At 34.1% G+C, this 27,500-nt stretch overlaps 1 protein-coding gene and 1 long non-coding RNA gene across 3 annotated transcripts in view; both read left to right on the top strand.

Moving 5' to 3' along the window:
- The window catches only part of LOC137627517 (uncharacterized), a 438,655-nt gene extending 422,183 nt beyond the window's left edge, over positions 1–16,472 (top strand). The window contains 5 exon segments of the mRNA XM_068358605.1: positions 3,354–3,554; positions 4,909–4,992; positions 5,367–5,417; positions 14,059–14,277; positions 16,124–16,472. Coding sequence (XP_068214706.1) covers positions 3,354–3,554; positions 4,909–4,992; positions 5,367–5,417; positions 14,059–14,277; positions 16,124–16,224 — 656 coding nt within the window. The 3' untranslated portion in view covers positions 16,225–16,472.
- Positions 16,473–17,954: 1,482 nt separating this feature from the next.
- The window catches only part of LOC137627516 (uncharacterized), a 42,483-nt gene continuing 32,937 nt past the window's right edge, over positions 17,955–27,500 (top strand). Inside the window, exon 1 of one of the 2 annotated variants that reach the window (XR_011041176.1) lies at positions 17,955–18,178. This is a non-coding gene — a long non-coding RNA (uncharacterized lncRNA). Of the gene's footprint in view, positions 18,193–27,500 lie in introns of both variants that reach the window. The other variant, XR_011041177.1, reaches the window with a different exon arrangement.

The raw sequence follows: 27,500 nt of genomic DNA, 5'->3' as shown, positions 1-27,500 counted from the left end.
TATGCATAACATAAAAAGCGTTCACTCAATAAGTGTTGCAAGAACCTGTTTGACGTTTTCTATCCCGAAAAGAAAATATGAGTTTCAAGATAATATGATAAGAAAGTTATTCTTGAATTTTGATTTTTTTTTTTAGATGTTTAACTTGTAAGTCAGGCTATTTATGGTAGAGCTAACAAGAGAAGGAATTTTTTTTAACCCAATGGAGATGATTATGTGATAACTCCAGGTTTATATAACAATACTTTTAACGGTGTCCGTAATGTTTCTATGATAATATTAAGAGTTTTCTTTCATGATTAAACCCCTTTTCTTCTCCCCCTTCCCACTTCCTTCCCCCAACTTATATGCCAACCTCTCAAATTTTATTTAATGGTGCATCTCTTGTCGGTTTCCCCCAAGTGCATAAGTGGGGGGTTTCCCCCAAGGGCATCTATGGGGGGTTTCCCCCAAGTGCATTAGTGGGGGTTTCCCCAAAGTGCATCTGTGGGGGGTTTCCCCCAAGTGCATTTGTGAGGGGTTTCCCCCAAGTGCATCGGGGGAGGGGGTTTCCCCCAAGTGCATCGGGGGAGGGGGTTTCCCCCAAGTGCATCTGTGGGGGTCCCCCCAAGTGCATCTGTGAGGGTTTTCCCCCAAGTGCACATAAGATCTGAATGACCTCCCCAGACCCAGGGTTTCACCATAAGGCCAAAATTAATTAATCCAATCCAAGCCACCCTACTTCCACGACTCCTTTTTACCTCCGATAAGGTTATGTCTTCACCTCTGTTTCTTTGTATTTCACGAGCCTAACTCAATAAAGTATGGATGAATTTTGATGAAAATTTCAGAAGTGGTCTAACTTAGAAGAAATTAGAATTTGGCGGAGGTCTGCGCTCACTGAGTGCATTATTTTTATTTGTTTTTTATTGAGGTGTGGGCTAGAAAAGGGCCTTGGACTGCCTATCCCTTTCCCCTTTACTCTAAAATAAAATCAATCAAGGTAATGATAAAATATAAATATAGAAATTGTCATGGGAAAGAAAACAATAAATTTATCAAATGATTGAACATAGTTTCCCGACATTTTGGGTCACTGAGGAGAGAGAGAGAGAGAGAGAGAGAGAGAGAGAGAGAGAGAGAGAGAGAGAGGGAGAGAGAGAGAGAGAGAGAGAGAGAGAGAGAGAGAGAGAGAGAGAGAGAGAGCTACAGTAGTTCTATCTCCATAGCAGATTATGTTTAGAAAAACATATCCAATTTTGGACGACAGAATACGAATATAGAAAGAAATTTTCCGTCTGAGAGAGATCACAAATCGATCAAATGATTGAACATAGATTTCCATTTTTCCAACATTTCCGGTCAGAGAGAGAGAGAGAGAGAGATGTTGGGTAATTAAAGAAGCTTCAATAGTTCCATTGTTATCATTGTTATTACTAGCTAAGCTACAACCCTAGTCGGGGAAAGCGGGATGCTATAAGCCCAAAGGCTCCAACGGGGAAAATAAACCAGTAAGGAAAGGAAATAAATAAACGACAAGAGAAGTAATGGAAAATTTAAATGTCGTATTTTGAGAACTGAGATTGAAACATAATTTTCATAAATAAACTATAAAAAAGACTTACGTCAGCCTGTTCAACATAAAAGCATTCGCTGTAAATTAACTTTTGAATGTTATATTTTAAAATAATGGCCACTGTTTATTAAGGCAACACGTGCTTGCCGTTATAGACGTGACCCTTTTATTAACAGAAATATTTAGGATCATCAAATTGCATACGTCAAATGAAAATTGCATACGTCAAATGATAAGAATAAGTAAAGAAATAATAGACATGAGATGTAAGGAATGAAGACACGGAAAATTGATATTGATTTATTAAAATTAAAGTAAAAGGGGGAATAGTTGGTTCATAAAGATAAAAAAAAACCTGATACGTGACTGTTTTAAATTACAAGAAAATGAATAATTGACTCAGAATAAAAAGGTATATATATATATATATATATATATATATATATATATATATATATATATATATATATATATATATATATATATATATATATATATATGTACACACCTTTTTATTCTGAGTCAATTATTCATTTTGTAATTTCAAACAGTCACGTATCAGTTTTTTTTTTTATCTTTATGAACCAACTATTCCTCCTTTTACTTTAATTTCAATAAATCAATATTAATTTTTTTCGTGTCTAAATTTAATACGTCACATATTTATTATTTGTTTACTTATTCGTTTTTCGTTCAGGCCAGCCCAGAGGCACAAAAGATACAGCAAATATGGGTTGTATATATATATATATATATATATATATATATATATATATATATATATATATATATATATATATGTGTGTATATATATATGTATATACATATATATATACACATATATATATATATACATATATATATATATATGTATATATATATATATATATATATGTGTGTATATATATATATATGTGTGTATATATATATATATATATATATATATATATATATATATATGTATATATATATATATATATATATATATATATATATATATATATATATATATATATATATTTTCCATATTAAAAAATATACATTAACAATTTTCACAATTTATAATATACACTAGTCTAGTCTTTCTTGGCTTCTTCTGACCAGTCACTAGTCTCCATTATATTACCTCAGCCTCTGTAGAATCCTCCTTACCCAGATGATCATTGTTGCTGTAACGCCATTATTTAATCTTGAATAAGTCAATCCTCACCTCAATCACGTTTGATATAAGAAAATTATTCTCGAATTTTGATCTTTTAATAATAGTCTAACTTGTAAGTCATGCTATTTATGGTGAAGCTAATAGAGAAGACATTTTTTTTTAACCCATTGGAGATGATTATGTTAATATTAACTTCACCATTATATAATAATACTTTTAAAGATGTCTGTAACGATTTTATGAGATTATCAAGTTTTCTTTCGCGATTAAATACCCTTCTTCTCCCTCTTCTTACTTTCTCCCCCCCCCCCCCTACTTAGAGTCCACCTCTTTCAAATGCTACTTCATGATGTATTGTGGGGGGGGGAGGTGCGTGTTACCCCAATTCTGCAAATGCGCTGAATGGTCTCCCCGGACCCAGAGTTGAATATCGATTATGCAAACTTAAGAATTTGATTATCTCCGTTATTATTACCCAGCGATACATAGTTATAGGTTTAAACGAATGTACTAGTAATGATTAATGGAAATAGGCTGATTCAAATGGTTTTGGGAAAATTATGTTAACGTAAAATAAAACCCCATGTATTAACCTTTCCCTATTCAACGTCTAATAACCTTCCATTATTGACACAGTCGCTCCGCAAATGCACGTTCCTAATCAGCTGGTGGGGTCGCCCATGGGCACGGACGTCCGCCTGGAGTGCTTCGTCGAGGCCCACCCTCGAGCTATCACTTACTGGGAGTTTATGGATTCGATGGTGATGAATTCCTCGAGAGCCACGACGCACACGACTGAGGATCGGTACAAGATCCATATGATGCTTACTATCAGAGGTGAGTGACTGTTGATTTTTGCTTTCATTATCTTTAAATGGTTATATCTTTGACCTAGCTGCTATCTATCTATCTATCTATCTATATATATATATATATATATATATATATATATATATATATATACCGTATATATATATGCATATATATATATGCATATATATATATATATATATATATATATATATATATATATATATATATATATATATGCATATATATATATATGCATATATATATATATATATATATATATATATATATATATATTATACTTATATATATATATATGTATATATATTCATATATATATATATATATATATATATATATATATATATATATATATATATATATGTATATATATAAAGACCAGGAAAATCAACTTAATATCTTGTTCAATAGAAATAGATTTATACCTCACATTGGGATCAAACCCTAGTCTCTTCAAATGAATGGCGAGTTAGCTAACAATTATGCCTGTACTTGCATGACTGATAGCTCAATTGTATTTCATTTGAAGACTAGGGTTCGATCCCAGTATGAAGTAGAAATATATATATATATATATATATATATATATATATATATATATATATGTATATATATATATGTATATATATATATATATATATATATATATATATATATATATATATATATATATATATATATGATTATTGTATAATTATACATGATTATAGTGTAAATATTAACCGGTAATGTAATTTTTTATTGGATTTTAACCTTGGGAATCCACAGTATATCCACTGAAATTTGTTTTATAATAAATATTTTTGGCTAGGCAAGAGCTCGAACCTATGCCTCTTGAGTCAAAACTATCCCCAGTAATGGACTCTACCAATGAGCCATCAAGCGAGATACAAGTTTATTCCAAGTTGATTGTACAGAATCCTGTCGAATTCGGAAACCTGTACTTGAACTTGAAATCGAGCCATCTCCACCATGATAGCGTATTATTATTATTATTATTATTATTATTATTATTATTATTATTATTATTATTATTATTAGCCAAGCTACAACCTAAGTTGGAAAAGCAAGATGCTATAAGCCCAAGGGCTCCAACAGGGGAAAATAGCGCTGTGATGAAAGATTTGCAGCAACTTTAAACTTTTGAACCACTGAGTTTGTAACACGTGTGTGTGTGTGTGAGTGTGTATGTGTGTGTGTGTGTTTTAAAGCATGCATTGTTAAAAAAGTGTGCATACCCAGATTCAGATATATTGTATGTGTATAGGGTGGCTTTACACAGGGTAACGTGTTTTACAGCGTATAAATTACTTAGATTAAATATTAATAACGATTAATACATATTGATTTTTCAATGCAGATCTGAAGGATAGCGACTTCGGCATGTATAAGTGCATTTCCAAAAACTCCATAGCCGAGACGGATGGTTCCATCACACTGAACAGTAAGGAGGACAAATTATCTATTTATATTACTTTATCACTTTTCTTTTGACACCTTGGAAGACCACTTGATATAATTTCCTAAATTATTTCTATATTTAATCATTTTATATATTTTATATTTTGAAGTAATACGATCGGTGTTTACTGTTATTGTTTAGTATTTATTAATAAATGCAATTACTGTTTGATGTTAACTCCAATTCAGTATTAATTTCAATACCTTTATGAAATAATTGGAAGAGAATTATTCAAATAGATTCATTTAGGGGATGTTTCAAACCGGCAATCTTATTTGGAAAGTTTGTTTGATCATACGTAATAGAAGTGTTTCATATCATATTTAGTCATTAATTATTATTTTTTTTTTTTTCAGAAACTCAGAGGCCTACTTCGCCACCCCAGATTATGCTTCATGGTTACGAAGGTATGATACAATCTCTCTCTCTCTCTCTCTCTCTCTCTCTCTCTCTCTCTCTCTCTCTCTCTCTCTCTCTCTCTCTCTCTCTCTCTCTCTCTCTCTAATTGACTTACACACACATACAGATGCATTCACTCAAGATCCATCCAATGAGATACTTCAGAATTATCGAAAAATTAGTTTCTTTATAAATTTTCAATTTTTTTTTTTTTTTTTTTTGTATTAAATTGCGCTTAATGGTAAACAACCGGCTTTATGGTCCATTGATTGATGAGTTATTGATTTTTATATCGTTTCGAGTAATGCAACTTCCTCCAACCTTGAACTTATAATCGAAAGAAATATTTGGTAATTAGGGTTTGTTTTTATCAGTTGTGTACATAGACTTTTATCCCTTGTTTACAGCAATGTAAACTTTGTTTTGGTAGTGGCAGTGTAAATAGACTTCCATCCTTCATTATGAAGACTATTTAAAGAATTGAATTGTTGTGGGTGTTATGATCTAAATTAACATTACACAATAACAAGAAACTTTTGAGTGAAGAGTTTTGAACATTACCATTGCCTCAACTGCATGACAGCCTGTGATCTCATTCTACGCCATGACTCATTAGTTACCTGATATAACTCGCCATTTCCAACTATCTAATCAAAGAGAGTTGTTTTGATCAACAAACATAAAGGAACCAAGAAAACAAACAAACAAAGTGGGCCAAATCTGAGGATGTTGTTCCCTAGATAGGCGTGACTCACCTGCGAGATACAGGTCGAAACGTATTGAAAGACCCGTTGGAAATGCAGGCTGTTGCAGGCTGTTGCAGGCTGTTGAAACCTACTGAAGTACGCAGTTGAAGGCCTGATGATGAATAGCTTTGATAAATGGAATGAAGGCGCCACTGCGTCTTTAGAATAAATGCATGGAATGGTGATTAATGTTAAATGAAAAGAATGGCTTACCAGTGATGAATGAATGATGCGAAGGGTACTTTAAAGGCTCTATCGGAAATGGTCAGCGTGTTGGAGAATTTATTGAGAGCGTTACGAATATGCAAGAATGTTGAACATTATATATTCTAAGGAGTGGAATATCTTTTATATGAATTGCGCCATTTGCCCATGAAAGTCAGCAAAATTCTCTCTCTCTCTCTCTCTCTCTCTCTCTCTCTCTCTCTCTCTCTCTCTCTCTCTCTCTCTCTCTCTCTCGTGCATTTAAATTCCGGCGTACACCGGCAAAAAAGGAATATCAGAGAGCAATTTCATGGGGTGTACTTTGCGTTGTGAATTATTTTTATAATTACAAAAATACTATATATATATATATATATATATATATATATATATATATATATATATATATATATATATATATACTGTATATATATATATATATATATATATATATATATATATATATATATATATACATATACATATATATATATATGTGTATATATATATATATATATATATATATATATACATATATAGTTACAGAAATAAGTATTGCTCTAAAAATGTAATAAAGTTTGAATGTATTTGATAGAAATTTAGAGGTGGCCATGGAACTAGGATGAATAAGTGACGTTGCCAAATTACGGCCTTAAGTTTCAACCGATGAAAAAACGCACATTGACTCGTGTTTCACGATACCCAGTGAGCTTACACTGCAAAAAAAAAAAAAAAATCAAACTCTTAGATAAAAAGAAAAAGCTTGAATTTTCCTATCTGTCGGGTCAAGGCCAATTCGTCGGACACTACTCATGAAAAAATCATCTGTTGAGAATTACTGGGAATGTGTCGACCTCTTCAAAGCCAAAGAGGGAATAAATCAACTTGCTGAAGAAGTCTTTCTAGACGCTTCGAGAATTATTCATTTACATCCTATCTCCTGCTGAAAGGTATTGCCAGACTTGGTGATAGAGGAGTCTCTCTCTCTCTCTCTCTCTCTCTCTCTCTCTCTCTCTCTCTCTCTCTCTCTCTCTCTCTCTCTCTCTCTCTCTCTTCTTCATATACTTCCAGCGAATGTAGTGAACATTAAGTAACACAGTAAACGAAATCAAGAATAAGTTTGACAAGATCATGAAATCTCTCTAAACGCGTAAACTAATTCGATCTACCCAAGACCAAAATAAGGAGTCTCCGCTGATGGACTAAAGAGGCTTTGAAACACCCAAAATCCTTGTATCTCTCTCTCTCTCTCTCTCTCTCTCTCTCTCTCTCTCTCTCTCTCTCTCTCTCTCTCTCTCTCTCTCTCTCTCTCTCTCAGTACCTAACAGAAATTAAGTCTTTGAAACTATTTTCATACTGTAAATTGATGCTCAATTTTAGAGGAATGAACTCCGTAAGATAAACAACACACACACACACATACATGCATGCATTCTTACATATAATACCTAGATTCTTGAGGTTTTAATTCCAACTGTCTTTGATTTTTTGGATCCCTGGCACCATCGCTTCCACTTCCTATAATGATAAAACTCATTCTTCTTCTTTGCAAAGTAAAGCTTGACGATAACCTCATTTTTATGAAGTGTAAATTCATGATTTGTATTTTCATTTTGAGGCTATTATAAATGGGATTTTGCACGATCCCCAGCTTATGCTGTTACTTTTTTAAACCCATTGAATAATCAATGGTTGTGTTTTCTTATTCGTTTCTTTATTTTTAACATTATAAAAGATAATTTTAACCTGGTATTTCGACGCCAGATTGTTTTATCAGATGAATAATTTATTGGTATATTTTATTGTATTGGTGTGGCTTCTTAAGGACGAGGAAGATTCATTTCAAGTCTCAATGCATACATATTTTAGTCCTAATTGTCAAATATTTTCAGTCATTAATCGTGTCTCTCACTAATATAGAATAAATTAATTTCTTAAGGGTTATATTCTGATGTGATATTTGATCTTTAGCAAATTAATTCAAAGGGAAGAAAAGTAAGAAGGCAGACCGTAACCATATACTTGAACAATTTCGTATTATTTGCTACTAACATCCTAAATCTTAGCTTTGAAGATTACGTAATCAAATGCTTATACAGTTTCATATTTTCCGCAATTCAAAAGTATAAGTAAAAGTAGTAGCAACGTAATCAAATGCTTATAGTTTCATACTTTCTCCAAATCAAAAGTAGAAATAAAATTAGTAGCAACGTAACCAAATGCTTATAGTTTCATACTTTCTTCAATTCAAAATTAGAAATATAAGTAGTAGCAGTAATAATATTCAATCAAAGCACATAACAATATTAATCAGGAACTGTATCAATTCAAGATCAACCTTTACGGAACAACCTTGTGCTCTAATATATACGCCACTGACAACACAAATATGCGACGACGGATGGCGGCAAAAATCGCCCCACGAGATCTGACTCCATTTGACAGATTCGATTTTAAGATGAGTCACCGAAAACTCTTTGATTCGGAGTTGATGCCGCAAACCAGATCGCTGGAAACGGGATCGAAACGTCAATAACCGGAGGACGAAATACGCCCTGAAATAAAATCTTAAAAAACTTGGGGAAAAGAAAAACTAACCGACATAGATCAACTCGTTGCTGCTTTGATCAAATTACCAAGAGGTCATGGGGTAAAAGGGCAAGGTTGGATAAATGTCAGAGATGTCGATCAGACCCTTTTTTCAGAGGAGTTTAATTCTAGGATTTCTTGCACTTGATGCCATTTTTTTTTTTACTTAAAAAAAAATGTATGTTACAGAGTTGACATTTTTTAACCAACTGATACATTTGAAAAAAAATCAACTTACTTTCCAAAGGACAAGTTCATACTAAATATTTCATACTTTTCGAAGTATATTTTGCAAAAAAAAAAAAAAAAAAAAAAAAAAGGACTGTTGGAAACAAGTTACGACATCTTTCGAATTTTTTAACGTAGTATAAAAAAAATCTATTCGTAATTCAATATACTGTATTAGATGTTGAAAAAAAACACATACTGATGGAAAGGCACTTTAAAGAGAAATGCTTACAGCATATAAAATGTTTTACTCCTGAGTAATATTTAATGGAACCAACTCTACTGACTATATCAAGGTTTGATTTATTAAAATCCCATTTTAACTGATTTTCCTAGCTTGGTAGAATTAGGATTGACACATCGAAAAGATTTACAACAGGAGGGACAACGTAATTAAGTAGCTATATTATTATTATTATTATTATTATTATTATTATTATTATTATTATTATTATTATTATTATTATTATAAAGCAGTTTAACCAGATCACCTAATAATGACATTAATAGGGTCCGCCCGAGTAGTTTGTCTCTAGTGATGAATTTATTATTATTATTATTATTATTATTATTATTTTTATTATTATAAGACACGTTAACCACAGCACCTAATAAAGACATAGGACATTAATTAGGTTGGCTCAAACGGTTGTCTTTAATGATGAAATTTGGATATTGTTTTTAAACCTGATTTTTAACAGAATTTATAAATTGAAAAATTTGGGGACTCTTATGAAATTTTCGTAATTGTTTTATTCTTAAGAATTAACATTCACTGTTAGTTCGAGTTTGGACAATCACATTCACCGTCAAAAAAACAAACAAGCAACAGGATAAGGTAGAAAGTAGATAGCAGTTAGCTATTAATGGAATAGGGAAAACCAGGGCTCATGTTGTTATTCTTTTTCATTGGAACAAATCGCATGATATTTCAAAAATTGTTATAATTAGGATTATATTTTAATAAGATTACAGTTCAAGGGTATATTATGATGGTCTTTTAGGCATGATTTTTTTATGCATTTTAAATAATGCTATTAAATATATGCAGTTCAGAATGAAATACTTTTTTTTTTTAAGGCGAGGGAATTATCTATGAACGCACGTAGGTATGTATGTGCTTTTAATGGGAATATAATGAAAAGATAGACATTGATAATTAGATTAGATTAGACCAATTAATAAGGGGTAATTAATTCAGTTTAATTATGAGCCATGAATGATAATTGCACATTCACGAAAGCATTCACGAAGAGGATAGCTCTGTCGTAGAGTAACTAAAGTTCTGTTTTGAGAACGATCATGTCGATAACCATTCAATATGCAGCTTTAAGTTACATAGCTTTATAACGAGATGAAAACTTCCGTATTTTGTCAGTACCTCCGCCAAGTAGGTTATGTTTTCACTTCTGTCTGTTTGTCACCACCCAAACTCAGAAAGATACTGATGAATTTGATTAAAATTTCATGTGTCGGAAGTGGGTTAACTTAGAATTGATTATATTTTGGTTTTGATCCGGATCGCCACCGGAGCCAAGATTTTTATTATGTAGTAGATTCATTCAAAGTCAACACATGAAAGAGAGAAAGCTTTGAGTAAAATGTTGACAGTCTTCATTGGCGGAGGTCTGAAATCTCTGATTGCTCTTTCTACTTGTTCTTTATGGTTCCCATGTTTGTTTATACGTCTAATAAACAGCTCATCATCTACATGGCTAACTTGAAGATCTTGTCTGCTTTATATTCATGCATACAACCATACTTTGTGTATATAAACAGCTTCTCTATAATCATAAGTAAATTGTAAGAATTATGAATTCTAGCTGATTTTCATGTGCTTCATATTAGAAAGACCAGCCAACGGATATCATTCTAGTTCATTACATCAGTGTGTAATGTAATGAGAGTTTTTAGAATACTATTTATATCCTTTTAATGTACCAGTATCAAGTTTTTTCATATTTCCCATACCATATACTGCTGTTTACAGTTGTACCTGATAAACAAGTTTCTCTTGAAATTCATTTGGGAAAATGTAGATAACATCAGGTATTTGCCTCTTCATTTGCTTAACAAACATTTGTCATAAACCACAAAATGTGATGTTGCCATCATTTGACAACATACATATAAAGAGAAACAAGTTCAGAAGGTAGAACTGTTGCGTGTCTATTTCCTAGTAGAATAAGGATCCATTGTAACTTCCTAATAGAGGGGATATCAGCGCGCCATGTTGATTATGTTTTGATAGTATTTTTAGTTTTACTTTTCCTCTTGTTAACCTTATGTGTTGCTGGTGCTCATTAACCTTTTACTCCTCAAACTAGATCCTCCCGTGGAAACGTTAAAAATAAGCTACCCTTTCCCTCTCAGAACTTTCATCTTATCAAAATGTCCTAGAAATCTGTTATTAAACTAATTTGACCTTCAATACATTCTTATCATCATATGTCTTCTATGGATTATTTTATTTTCCTCACAATCTCCTTCAAACTAGTCTTCTCCTTACTACAGTATGCCTCATATGAAAACATTCCTTTCATCATTAAATCTTCCCTTCAAAACTTACCTCTCCTCAGTAACCCGTTATAAATTCTTTCCATTTATGACAACCTGCATTTCAAGTTCTTTCTCTCTAAGTCACTTTACTTCTCCAAGCTCCCACTGCTGTGACCATTAACCCTCCAAGAAGTTCTCACGTAACAAAATTTCCCTCTAGATGCCTCTCCTATTAAAAAAATCAATTAATGCTTCTCTCACAATCAAATTACCTTCGAGATACTTCTGTCTTATTAGATTTTCTTTCACGATGCTTCTATTATAATAGGATTCCTTTCAAGATGCTTCTCTTAATAGAATTTCTTTCAAGATACTTCTCTCGTAATAGTATTTCTTTCAAGATGCTTCTCTCGTATTAGATTTTTTTTTTAAGATGTCTCTTTCGTAATAGAATTTATTTCAAGGTGCTTCTCTCGTAATAATTTTTTTCTAGATGCTTCTCTCGTAATAGAATTTCTTTCAAGATGCTTCTCTCGTAATAGAATTTCTTTCAAGATACTTCTCTCATAATAGAATTTCTTTCAAGATTCTTCTCTCGTATTAGAATTTCCTTCAAGATGTTTCTCTCGTATTAGAATTTATTTCAAGATGCTTCTCTCGTAATATAATTTTTTCTGGATTCTTCTCTTCTAACGGAATTTCTTTCAAGATGTTTCTCGTAACAGAATTTCTTTCATGATGTTTCTCTCACAATCAAATTTCTTTTAAGATGTTTCTCTCGTAATAGAATTTCTTTCAAGATGCTTCTCTCGTAACAGAATTTCTCTCAAGATGCTTCTCTCGTAATAGATTTACTTTCAAGATGCTTCTCTCGTAAGGATTTCTTTCAAGATGCTTCTTTCGTAATAAAATTTCTTTCAAGATGCCCCTCTCGTAATAGAATTACTTTCAAGTGGCTTCTCTTGTAATACAATTTCTTTCAAGATGCTTCTCTCGTATTATAATTTCTTTCAAGATGCTTCTCTCGTAACAGAATTTCTTTTAATAAGCTTCTCTCGTAATAGAATTACTTTCAGGGTGCTTCTCTTGTAATACAATTTCTTTCAAGATGCTTCTCTCGTAACAGAATTTCTTTCAAGATGCTTCTCTCGTAATAGAATTACTTTCAAGATGCTTCTCTCGTAAGGATTTCTTTCAAGATGCTTCTTTCGTAATAAAATTTCTTTCAAGATGCCCCTCTCGTAATATAATTACTTTTAAGTGGCTTCTCTTGTAATACAATTTCTTTCAAGATGCTTCACTCGTAATATAATTTCTTTCAAGATGCTTCTCTCGTAACGGAATTTCTTTCAAGATGCTTTTCTCGTAATATAATTACTTTCAAGATGCTTTTCTCGTAAGGATTTCTTTCAAGATGCTTCATTCGTAATTGAATTTCTTTCAAGATGGCTCTTTCGTAATAGAATTACTTTCAAGATGCTTTTCTCGTAAGGATTTCTTTCAAGATGCTTCACTCGTAATTGAATTTCTTTCAAGATGGCTCTTTCGTAATGGAATTACTTTCAAGGTGCTTCTCTTGTAATACAATTTCTTTCAAGATGCTTCTCTTGTAATGGGGAATTTCTTTCAAGATGTTCTTCCCTTTCAAACCGCCCCGGTTTTTTTTTTTTTTTTTTTTTTTTTTTTTTTTTTTTTTTTTTTTTTTTTTTTGAAAACTAATTTCTTAATAATCTATCCCAGAGAACGTTTTCCTCTTCATGAGAGTCTGATTTTCCCTTTGTCATAACGTTCCAATCTGTAAAATGCTCCAGTTTTCCAAAATTATCACTTTTATGAATGTTCCTATTAAAAAAAAAAGAAAAAAAAAAAAAAACTGCCATTTTATAGCTTCCCTATTGCATGACAGGTCACCCTTCAAAACGTTTCTATTTACTTAACAGTTCCCTCTTTGATGTTTCCATTTTCTTTTTAATAATTCGAATCTTAACAATTCACCCTTCATTAATAAATGTTTCAAAACGTTTTCACTTTTTTTAACAAACCTCGTCTTATTCAAGTTTTCTTGATTTCTTAACAATTCATCGTTCAAAACTTTCCAGTTTTCGTAATAATCTATTCTTAAAACTGTCAGAGTTTTCACAACAATTAATCATTCACAACACATTATTTTCATAATAGTCCACTTTTCAGAATATGTTCATTTTCTCTCACGCTTTTTTTCAAAATCGAGTTATTCTTACCAATGCACCCTTCAAAATTTTGTTTTCTTAATGAACATTTAGAAATGTTCCCATTTTATAGGCAAGCTGTCAAAACGTTTTTATTCCCATAAAAATCCACCCTTTAGAACGTTTCCCCCCTTCAAAACGTTCCCATCCAACAGATGAAGGTAGCTCGTACAGAAACAGAGGAAGACAAGGCAGAAAGGAGATGCCGCGGAAGCAGTTAGAGGAGGCAAGGAGGATGCAGGAGGAAGAGGAGAAGAGGATGGAGAAAGAAGAGTCGATGAGAAGATCGAAAGAGATGGAGAGACAGAGACTCCAACATGACTTCGACAGAGGTCAGAGAAACCAGCAAGCGACTCGGGTTACTCATGCTCAAAGTAAGCCAATAAGATCATTTATTAGTATATAGTATATTATTTTTTTTTTGGGGGGTAGATCTTGTTCTATAAATAAGTGAGATTGTCTCTGTTGGCTGATCTTTGTGATTAATCCATCCCTTAAGACACTGTATACTAGTGTTTGATAAACCCCCCTTGTATATGTTCCATAATGATAATTAAATGTTGCCAAATATAAACAATGAGCTCACATGATATTGGTCTGGTGATGCTGGCGTTATTAGGATTATGATAAAAGAGCAGTGTTTAACTGTTATCTGAAATTTCTCACAAAAGGTTTCTTATTCTGATGGCAAGTGCGAAATTTCCTTTTCCTTACCATATATGAGTTTCTAAGAGGCATTAAGGAGGCTTAATATTTACTTTTTTATTGATTAAAAAAAAAGAATTACGTGGCATTAATTATGGTCAAGTTATTTAAAAACATTCATATTCCGATAATCATAATGTACTGCATTAATACTCATATGGCCATAATTCATGAATCAGTCCAAATCCATGATATTTAAAAAAAAAAAAAAAAAAGTAATTTAATCGTTGGTTGATGAATAACATGCGACAATTTATCATTATCAGTTTGTAGAGAGACTTTCGTTGATATTTTTTTTAAAGCCATACTTGAAATTATTTGTTGATTGAAATGAAATTTTCAGCTAAGTATAAGCACCATTATGTGGGAGTTTTATTCAGTATCCGATTAAAAGGTAATTAGCATAATGGTGCTTATACTTAGCTGAAAATTACATTTCAATCAACAACTAATTTCGTTGATATTTTTTTTTTAAGCGATACTTGAAATTAGTTGTTGATTGAAATGTAATTTTCAAAGTATAAGCACCATTATGTGGGAGTTTTATTCAGTAACCGATTGAAAGGTAATTAGCATATAACTTTCAAATATAAGTAGAGGCCATATTTATGATACTGTAAAAATTACACAAAATAGATAATGGTGATTTTAGATTATTTTCAAAATTTTAAGAGTTATGTTTTTATATGCATAAAGTTTATACTGATAAAGTTCCAAAATGAAAATTTTTTGCACCTTACAGACGTACAGGTAAGAAGTACATGTTTTTAATCTCGTGCAAGGTAGGAAATTTTCACGGAGTAAGTTATTTTTGTTCACATTTTGCTAGTATTTTCACTAGTACTTTGTAACGTGTACTTTTTTCCTTTCTTCTTGAGATGGTGAAAAATCTGACCTGTAAAACGTAGGATAGTTGGTAGTGTTGCTACACGAAGCCTGAAAATACTTTAGGAAAATTGATTATTTATTTCAGAGTATTGTTTAAACAAAAATTAAGTAGTGCCATGGAAAATGTTTCTGGTACTTTTACTGCATAACGAGAATTAAAATAATCTCTTAGTTATTGATACCATGATTTTTTTCCATAATATGTAATTCAGATAGCAAAAGTTGAAAGTAATATGAAAAAATAAATGTATTTTACACCAATGGAATTGCCATTTTTTAAACCTCTGAGTTGAATCATAAGCCTTGCAAATAAGTGATTATTATGATGATGAGAAAATTCTCTTCAGTACGAAAATCTTGTAAGTTGAAATCGTAAAAAGTTAAGAATAAAAATGACACCTCACAGTTTTATAATTTAAAGAAAAAACCCTATGACAAGCTGGTAGAATTTGAAATCTATGACAAACGGGTAGAATTTGAAATCCGGTATGTTAGGGAAGATGAAATTACACCTTACATCACGTTCTTGTAAACCATAGAGTACATTTTGAAATACGAAAATCTTTAGTTATAATCCTGGAAATCTATAAATGAGTTAACATATATCTAACGTTTCCCTCCCCACAGGTGGCAGCGACTCGACCCTAAGGACCCACAACCTGGCCACCGTCACCCGATGTCTCTTGGCACTCTGCGTTCTCAGTCGTCTTAGCCCACATCATATATAACCGGATAGCTTTTGTTTTATGAAAAGGGGGCAGATGGGTACTCCTGGGTTTCTCTTTAAACGCGCACTCTCATTTTGATCGTTTCTTATTTCTATTTACGGGTATCTTTCGAACTGTTAACGAAAAGCCATTTTTTCGTGGATTTCTCTACTCTGTATATACTGTCTATACTGTCAGATTTCCTGTAACTTTCAGTGTAATATCATGTGTATCAGATTGAATGTAAATATAAAGGTTGTTTGAACACAGGCCGTTGTTTCATATTTTCCTCAAAGTGGAAATATTACCCAGTGGATGTTTGAGAAGGTACGTTCATTGCTTGTTTTTGATATTCCTTGGTATGAGATCTATTCATACACCCATTTTATATACATGAGCAGACACGCACTCACTCACTCACTCACTCACTCACTCACTCACTCACTCACATATATATATATATATATATATATATATATATATATATATATATATATATATATATGTGTGTGTGTGTATATATATATATATATATATATATATATATATATATATATAAATTTATATATATATATATATATATATATATAAATTTATATATATATATATATATATATATATATATATATATATACATACATATATATACACATCCTTATGTATATAATCATTTATCAATAACACTCATCATTTTCATTTATTCAAATAAATCACAGAAACCTCTTAATATTCAATTCGCTTTAGCTCGGGATCAAAGATCCATGTCAGAAATTCTTATTATAAAATGACTTTCCCCTTAGGGCTTTGATCCTGAGGTGAAGCGAATTTGATATTAAGAGGTATGTGTTTTATATATATATATATATATATATATATATATATATATATATATATATATATAGTATATATATTTATATATATGTATAATATATATATATATATATATATATATATATATATATATATATATATATATATATATATATATAAATGTATGTATATATGTGTGTGTGTGTGTGTTTGTAGATAGTGTTGATTTAAGTATGTTGGTTTTTTATGCATTGTATATAATGTTTCTTTCCTTCAAAAATAAGGGGAGCTTTATTTAAAAGTTAATCACATTAGCCATGATCCATGTGTACAAAAATCTAATAGTAAATTAAGGTTTCTCTTGTTTTTCGGTATGTAGTAGGCTAGTGGGTACTTTACAGTAGGTAATGACTTTAAGATATAAATATCCTCTGTTTTAGTACCAAATTCTCCATATACAACTTAATTTGATTTTTTATTCATTTAAGTCATTAATCTCTGCATAAAATGAAAATCCTGGATATCAAACAACATCTAATCCTACTATGTAAGGACAATATGTTTATATGTGGCCGAAAATATTTATGGAATAGATCATACTGGCTTAAGTATAAGGTGTAATGCTATTTAGGGTTGGACGAAAATGATGACTAGGCCTAGAATTTCACAAATTGAAAGGACAGGTAAGATATAACATTGTCGTACTGTTTTATGCGTGTTCTTTTTAATATCTATTTGTTTACTAATAGTTAGCAGTTAATTGAAAGTAGGCTATAGTGTATAGATATCCAAAGGTATATTTTGTTTTTTAAATAAAATGCTAGACAATAAGTACCTGTTCTTCACCAGTCATCGTGGCTTCTATTTGTTATTCTTTTGACGCGCCTCGCTGTGCGCATTTGTTTATGTCAGTCACAGTCGTCGAGTCAACTTTCTGTGTATGTGGGAACCGGGAAGGCCGAAAGGTGCTAGTCTATTATTCTTGTGACGTGATTCGTTTGTCGATTGATTATGAGGAATAAACGAACAAGACATGGAATTACTACTCAAACACGTAATTATCCCAGCGCAGGAAACATTTTACGGACACTGTTGTGCGAAGAGGTGTCTGGCCGAAAGGGCTAGGCTATCTATAAGAAAAAGGCGAATTCTGACACAAACCAAGGTAAGCAATTTAATGTAAGTAATAAGGAAAATTGATTGTTAGATAATCTTGTATTTATCCTAGGCTAGCGTATCAAGCTCCCATTTAGCCTCCGCTTTTATCCCTAGATCAGGTTAGGCTACCCTGTCCTAGAAGTCAGAGGTGAGTGGTAACTCTGCAACGAAGGTGTTAGGTTAGTTCAGGAGTGTAGTATAGACTATAACAATTATTTAGATCATATTCGATTATTATCTTTAAGATATTTGTCCCCATTTTATTGTCTTCTTGATATGTTAAAGCGTTTTATATTGTTAGTTACATGTAATTTTAAATATTCGGTATAGCGTACACAAGTACAGTAGAAAGGTGAAGACTTATCTCGGACAAGAGAATCCCACATAGGTAATTGCTTATCTAGGTGAATTATCCGAAACTGTGACAGAAACTATATATTTATCCATATGTATCAAACAAATATTTTGGAGTAATCCATGTAGATTGTACCAATGAGAAAGAAAATAGCAAAGAAAGAGTAAACTTGTCTAGAGTATATGTTGGTGGAAAATAAAAAAAAGGCAAGCTTATTGATATAATTTTGAAGAGTATGTGTATGTGGAGACTCAACACACTGTAATGCTCAATAGAATTAAATTACCTTGTCATATTGAGATTGAACCTAACTGTCTTCAAATTAATAGCTAAGTAGATACTGTACAAATCTGGCATGATTGGTAGCTACCTTGCCTTTGATAGGAAGACAAGAATTTGTTCCCAAAGTGACTTGAAATTTGGTCCTATGTATATACTTTTGTGTATATAATACACACACATATAGTCTATATATATATATATATATATATATATATATATATATATATATATATATATATATATATAATTGTGTGTTTGTGAATGAAGTACTTTCTGTATAGGCCTATGTATATACTTTGGTGTATATGATACTCACACATATAACCTATATTATATATATATATATATATATATATATATATATATATATATATATATATATATATATATATACATATATATATATATATATATATATATATATATATATATATATATATATGTAGCTAGCCCATATAGTATACATAATTACCGAATAATTATGTATGCCAGTAAAATCTAGCAAGCTCTACCAATACAGTACTTCAAATAACTTTTGGTAAAATTACAGTTTCAACCAAATTCAGATATCCTTTATGAAAATATACTCTATCTAGCTTAAATAGTGTGTTTTCAGCGAATTTGACCTTTATTTTTACCGCAAATAATCAGATTTTGAGATACACGACCCCCCTTAATAACTACAATAACGTTTTACAGTGGTAAATCGGGTGTTTAGGTAAAGTAAGAGAAGCTGTCTGACCTAAACACACCAATCATCGTATTAAGAATAGTTACCATAATCAAAATTAAGTAATAATATTAATGAAATACGGTCAAAATATAAGTTTTTGTTTGCCAGACTAACAACTCATAGAAAAAGTGATTTTCCATCCCATTTTATATTGAGTCATGTCGTTCATATCTACAGTGTATTGATATATACATATTTATATATATATATATATATATATATATATATATATATATATATATATATATATATATGGGGATAATTTAATGTGGTGAATTGGTGTGTGTATTGCCATGATCAGCAAAGCTGTACTAATCAGGGTCACCCATACTAGGTTGCTGTGAAATATACAAAAGTTAAATATATACTGCATATATATATATATATATATATATATATATATATATATATATATATACATATATATATATATATATGTATGTATATTATATATGAATATGGATTAAGTAGTTACTGATCAATGCTACCGTATTAGTTTTGGAAATTTTTTCTTGTTCCCCTGTTTAGAAATTTAGGAAATTACTATCCTTTAGTTTTATATCTCGTTTTTATCAAAGAACTGGAACTTTTTTTTTTTTTCACCCAATGATCAGGGGAGTTGACAATGCAAGGACATCCTGAGTTCATAGAGTAGAAGTAGATACTGTACTCATGTGATGGTGAGGTATGGGGCCTATTAAGATCTATTTCTTTTATTTTTGGTTGGTCATATATTCCTTTTTATTTTATATTTATAATTATTCATGTAATTTCTATCCTTAATTTAATTTATTTTCTGTTGTAGTGTACTTTACTCTTCATTTGAATATATTTTTACCCCAACATATACTTTTGCTTTTTATTCTTTTGCTTTTGTTTTAGTTCTTCTTCAAGTATTGGGCCTTGTCTTAACTTTTTTTTACACTCTAGTATGTGCACATGCTCATTTGTGGGGTTAAATAAGTATAATTAATACTGCTTGAACCCTTGACAGTAAATTAGGGTGGCCAGGGGATGTATAAGGGTGCTCAGATAATGAAGGGTGATTGAGATCTCTACATATGGGTGCAATGATGCTTTGTTGTGATAAAATAAATTTCTGTCCATCAGCAGATTTCACTAAAGATGTGGAAGAGGGTTGTAGAATGACCTTTTAGGTTGATTTTTTGTAATTTTAGGATTAAATTCAACACACATTGAAAAATGGTCCAAATGAAATAGAGTACATTGTCGTTGTATTTGCATATGCAGCACCTGTATGGCCTAGCCATGATATATGTTGGACATTTCAAAGGGCAACTATTTGTTGGTCCATTGATAATGAGAAAGCCTTGCAATGTTTTCTTATCATGATATGTATCAATATTAAAAGTTGAAACTATGATTACAAGTGAGATACGTAAGAGCTGGAGATAACAGAAATCATATTTTGCAAAATTGTAAAGACAGGATCCTTCAGATTATATATTGTATAAACAATGGTAAAGAAATTAAAGTTAGGGTAATAACTAGGGATACATGTTTATAAAATTCAATAACAAAAGTAATTTTGTAAGCACTGTTTATAAGAAAGTAATGATAATAAAGATAATCAAACATGAACATTTTCAGACATAAATCTATGATAGTAGAATCACCAAAAGAGCCATTGATCTTAAGGACATAAAGGTTTATCACTTTGAATTGGGTAAACACTTGTTTTCAAAGATGCAGTACTTGAAATTCAATACTGTACTGTACTTTATATAAGTTTTTGTACGGTATTGCTGTATTACATATATCTACTTGTGACTGATGTAGTAGATGCAGTTTTTTATTCCTATGCAGCTACAAACTTCCTAGTCATTTATATGGATTACTCTGAGTCTCGTTCTCTCTACGATCAGGAAGTCAAAGAAAAGGGGTTTGAGTGCATCCTTCTTACAGTTGCTAAGCAACCAATGTGTATGGGGTGTATGACGCCTGCCCATGATGCTCTCTACAACACTCTTGGTCGTGAAGTTTAGAGGACGTACCTCATTTCCTCTTTGCATTCAGGCATCCGTACCCGCCCTCGATACCCTTACTGTGCATGTGCCTTTTGTGTCTTTAATATTCACTGTCACTTGTATATCTATCATTAATTGTGATTTACGAGTGAGTGCGCTGTGACGAATAAGTCAAATACTGTTCGATGCGTTCATTCCCTGGATGTGATTGACATCCTTGTGGTACCTTCATAAGCCTGGTTGAAGTTGATCTGCACCGTTTGTCCCTCATACCGTGTAAGAATTGTTCAGTGGAATCAACATGTGAGTACTGTAGGGAGTGGCCATCCTCCCAGTGGGAGAGATATTGTTTTCATCATAAGAAACAACCTGAGCGAGATCGTTCTCATTTTTAGTCTTTTGCCAGCGGTGGCAAGAAACGAAAGGTTGTTTCTGAGGCAAACTTTATCCCACAAACGGGTCCTATGTGTCAGGAACCCACTAAAGTTCCAGTCATTGATGATGACGGCCATCAAAATTTTTTAATGTTTTATCATACAGTGTTGATAATGTACAGTATGAGCTTGAACCAGTTCTTTTAGCGGATTTATGAGTTGAGCTTGCCATTTCCCCTCATACTGAAGCAGTCTTATTGAAAAACCCTTATTACCAGTCTCCAGCACGTACAAACGAAGAAGGCTTGCCTCGTACAGCCATAGGTCCTAGGCATCAATCTGCTCTACAGAGTTCTCAGGACGCAATACAAGACATGTCATCACTTTATTACGAGGGTGGTCGGACCGCTTTAGGTGTTTTTACATCCCAAGACTTGGCAGCACCAAGCTACTCTAAACAGTTATTATCTTATAAGCATAATAGTGCTATGAAGTGGAGTGTAACAAAACCCGCTTTAATTCCCCGAATTTCGTGTATTAATAATTCAGCTAGGCCAAATGTTCAGAATAACAAGTTCTTGCTGATGTGTCCAAGCGTGATGACTTTACTTGATGCGCCGCCATATCTGCACGCGAGGAAACTCCTTCGCGGGTTGGTGGGTTGGTCAGGTTAATGAGTCTAAACGGGTTGTCACTCGCAAACATCACGACATCATGATACGCTCCGCCATCTTAACCCATGAGAGTATTCCTCCGCAAAAAAAACATATCTAACGCACATGTTCCTACTAGAACCTCTCAAGCTAGTGGAGGGTAGCCGTTGCTAACTTGGAATTAATTAGGGACAGCAAGGGGCGCAGAAGGGCCTTTGTGCCTCCTAGTGGCAGGGAGACTCTTGACCTTGTAAGATTCTAGATCTTATCACCTAATGACCTCTCACTGAGGGTTTACTAACTCCAAGTGTATTGCTCTTCAGATCTAGACCAAAATCTACAGTAATAGGCAATACTTCTTTAATATCCATGAATCAGTCTGGACTCTTACAATCTTACACTGCTTCATCAAACATTGAACAAAATAGGAAAATCCAAAGGATTTAGAATAATGCTAGTATCTTTAAAGGAGATAACAGACGATTGGTATTCAGACCTAAGGGAACTTCTCGTGGAAGCCCCAAGAAAACCTCCTGAATGACTAAAACCTAATAGGTGAACCACGCTTAGGAAAAATTCTAAGTCGCAGTGCATTGCCTGCCACTCGCCACGTCACAACGGGAAATTAGTTGCCTGTGCTAACGAAAGAAGGGAGTTCAAGTTCAACTGTGAAATAACTGTCCAGATGTCCCCAAAGGTTGTCCGCAACAGTCGCCAAGGCCAAATGGAACCTTCAGTGACTGGGGTTATATGAGGGACATTGTCTCTCTCAAGGCCACTTTCCCCTGAATATGGGCTATTTGATGATTCTGAGGAACGAATTCCTTTTTAGTCAAGGCTGTATAAGACTACTGCTAGGCCTTGAACCAAGTTCTCAAACTGAAAGAGCTTGACCTTTCCTCTTTGGGAGAACTCTCAGCTCTTATTCTGGTTTTTAGCGAGCAGGCTTGTTCTCCCTGAGAACAACCCACCCCTCTTGAAATGTGGAAAAGGATGCTCAAGTCTTTGAAGAGAGTCCCCCCCCTCCATAAAGCCTAAGGTAGGGATCTTAACCTTAAAGACCAATATTTTACTTGCCTTATCATCAGCTAAAGAGAATAAGTGGACTACAAGGTCTATATTATCTTGTGTTCCATTGCAGATGGTACACAGAATTTTTCGTATCCTTTGCTCTCGGGTTCGTAACCAGAAATGAGATTCCAGGGGAATATCAGTTGAACTTCTTCATGATCTTGTCTCTCAAGGAGGCCACTGATGACCTTGGGCTATTATTTTACTCTGTTCCATTGAGATCAATTTGAAAATCTCAGAAATGAATGATAGAATGTAGGCCAAAATATTTTTCAATCTGGTCATGAACACTGTTTGTACCAGAGGAAGTTTTCAAAAATGCAACTTCTCACTGTTTGAGAAATATATCACGAGAGCTTACAATCCTCAGGGGAAGTGTTACCAGGGGCCCCCCTTGAGCACTTGATATCTGTGGTCCTGCTGCAACCCTAGCATTCTGCAGAAACCACTCGGAACTTCTCATGGTGGCCAAACCTGTTACGACAACCACACATCTTCTGTATCCTCCTATTCTTCTTTAGTTGGGGAAAGTGAATGACATCAGGTACCATGACAGGCCGATGCATGGCCTTCCAGGCCAATTCACACCCTCTGGGGTGATCCATCCCCTCCCCCAGCTGATCTACTGCCTCCTTCCGTTGCCACTCCACAGCCTCCTGAACTGATGCATGATCCTCCTGGACTGCAGGCCCATGCCACATCTCTCCCCTGACTACCCAGTAGCCAAATGGGACAAGGGTGCATAGTCCTATGCAGAGCCGTGTTCATTTCTGTTGGCCATTTGTTGGAAGAGCGTAGCTGCTCTCCTTCACCTTCCTTCTTGGACAGTAGACTTTGTTCCATTATCGGGACAGTGCACTGTACCGGTGGATCCCATGTTGAGAAGAGGGCACCCAGTTTTGATGGAGCAACCCATTGTGATTTCTCACCTTTGGGAGATCTTCGTCTTTGGTCACCTAGGCCTTGACTTTCCTGCTTGCAGAGTCTGTGGAGAAAGTTGGTAAGCGTAAGAAGCAATTTGATCCCGTTCGTCTTCCAACTCATTTTCCTCTTTCTCCTCCTCCTTTCGTTTCATATTCTAACACTTCTTCCAAGAAGATAAACCTCAAAAGTTGAACTCCAGGAAGGCTAGTCATAGTCACAAAAATAGGTCTTTAGATAACATTCCTTTTTCATGGGGTGGACGGCATCTGGGTGGTTCCCATCCCTGCGGGGTAGGGGACTACATCCCAGTGCCACAGCCTCCCGGGGCAGGGCTGTACTGTTGGTAGTAGGTGGGCTAGGGCACCAACCACCCATTGAGATACTACCGCTAGAGAGTTACGTGGTCTTTTGACTGGCCAGACAATATTACATTGGATCCTCCTCTCTGGTTACGGTTCATTTTCTCTTTGCCTACACACGCATACACACACATTGAATAGTCTGACCTATTCTTTACATATTCACCTCTGTCCTCAAACACCCTACAACACTGAGATTACCAAACAATTCTTCTTCACCCAAGGGGTTACTGCACTGTAGTTGTTCAGTGGTCACTTTCCTCTTGGTAAGGGTAGAAGAGACTTTAGCTATGGTAAGCAGCTCTTCTAGGAGAAGATACTCTAAAATAAACCATTGTTCTCCAGTCTTGGGTAGTGCCATAGCCTCTTTACCATGGTATTCTACTGTCTTGGGTTAGAGTTCTCTTGCTTGACGGTTCACTCGGGCATACTATTCTTTCTTATTTCTCTTCCTTTTGTTTTGTTGAAGTTTTTATAATTTGTATAGGAGATATTTATTCTAATGTTGTTACTCTTCCTAAAATACTTTATTTTTCCTTCTTTCCTTTCCTTACTGGGCTATTTTCCCTCTTGGGAGTCCTGGGTTTATACCACCCTGCTTTTCCAACTGGGGTTTTAGCTTAGCAAGTAATATTAATAATAATGCGACTCAAGGTGCCCCTGGATACTCAGTTGAGATTAGAGATGCAGGGTCTTGAGCAGGCCCATATTCACCTACTGTTGGCCATGTAGTGGAAGAACTGGGATGCTTGCTACTTATATGGACTGGATACGGCAGTATTGCATGTGGAGAAAATGGTAAATTTCAAGGTCATTTTTGCGCTCAGTGACTGCCACATGCCAAACGTGCTTCAGCCCTGTGCTCAGGCATGAGTTCATTCCTTCCTTTCTATCTTGATCAGAGGGAAGTGTACAAGGTATTTTTTTCTGGTTGCCTTGATCAATACTAGAGATCCTTCTTTCTCTCCCTGATGACTACCAGCTTAGTCTTGTATCAGTCCCCGATCACATGGCAGACCCTCTACTTCTGTGAAGTTTGAGGGTACTCATGTTCCTTTTGTGCCACAGCCACTGGACTTTAGACTGGTACGTAAGCAAAAAGGTAACCTTGTGTCTGGGTATTCTTTTGCTCATTGACTCTGGAGCTGCCTTGATCGGATCTTGTTATTTGATCCTGGATCAAGTTGACAATCAGATCTGTGGATCTGAGAACTCTCTTTTAGTCAGCCAAACCAGATCCTGCCACATAAGCTGGAGGCAGTAGGGTTCTATGCGCCAGAATTTGCTGTCACCACCTTGTCAGAGAGACCCATTAGTGTATGCAATATTGGGGCGATTCCCCTTGGAGAGACTCAAAACAGAAAATATGTCCTTCTCGGCCTCTTGTGTAGGTGGTTATGAGCCTTTACCATAGCCACCCAACAACCTGTCTCCTGGCTTAACAGTGGTCAGATTTTAGATGTATTTTGCAAGAGCAAGGTTTTTTTGACCATTGAGTTTTTTGAAAAGTACAGCATTTCTGTACTGTCAGATGGGAAGGTAATGACGAGCTTGGAATACCTGTCAAGAATATCAGTAGGCTAACTGAGTATAGAAGAGGAAGGATCCTTTGTTTTCCCAACTCTCAAAACAGGTCAGTCCGGAGATAATGTTGACATTCATGTTGGTGTGAGTAATTGTGTCTCTTCTTCCTAGAAGCTTTGAGCAGGCAATGTAGGAGAAGGCAGGAATTCTTTACATGATTTCCTGATCCATCACATAGTATTTTTTAAGAGCTCTAGCTCTTGAAAGGTATCCTTGACCAAACCTTCTAGTTGGCCATGCCTTATTGGTCAGGGATAACAGGGCTCAGCAACCTTTTCTGTCCCTGTTCAGGACTGCCTGCAGCCACCACCTTTTGAAGGGATTCTATGCATGCACAACCCTTTCGAGTCCTGTAACCTGATAGGTCAGGGAGAGAGAGTGTAGATAGGGAAGTTGATATCAGCATTCCTCCTTCAGCATCCTGATTTAACAGGGCCAAGTCCTGGGTAGCAGGTGTCCTTTTCTGGTCTACTAGACCTCACCCCTCGTAGTCTGGTAGTATTCTTGATCATCCAAGCTCGGTGTTTGCTGTGTTTTTAGGCCACCCACCCCTCTGGCAAAGCTCATTCCGTAAGGCCACCTCCATCAAAGATCCTTTTAATGGCATTTGAAGGATTCTTGGTCAGTCTCCGGGGATCTGACGAATGTCCCAGGAATACCTCCTGACTCCACCCCCAGACATTCAACTGTTCTTAAATGCGTTGAATGAGGGTTGAGGCACTCATCTGGTCACTTGAGGTGTGAGGTCAGCGGAAATACTTCCACACCTCTTGGTCTTGTAAGGCAAGCTGCAGTATTTAACTAAAAGTATTCCAAGAAAATTTTAAGATGTTCTCTTTAGTGTTATTGTGTGATAATTCCACTATAGTAGCCTACGTCAACAAGCAAGGTGCCCCGTGGTCTTGTTCACGGCCCCTTTTCCAAGTTGACAAAATGGATGCACATCTACTCACCACCAACACAGTAGAGCTATCAACCAAGTACTGTCCAGGCAAGAGGAACGTAT

The sequence above is a fragment of the Palaemon carinicauda genome, chromosome 35 (genome assembly GCF_036898095.1).
Source record: "Palaemon carinicauda isolate YSFRI2023 chromosome 35, ASM3689809v2, whole genome shotgun sequence".
Taxonomy (NCBI): Eukaryota; Metazoa; Arthropoda; class Malacostraca; order Decapoda; family Palaemonidae; genus Palaemon; species Palaemon carinicauda.
The sequence above is the reverse complement of the archived record's forward strand: the minus strand, read 5'-3'. Positions and strand labels throughout refer to the sequence as shown.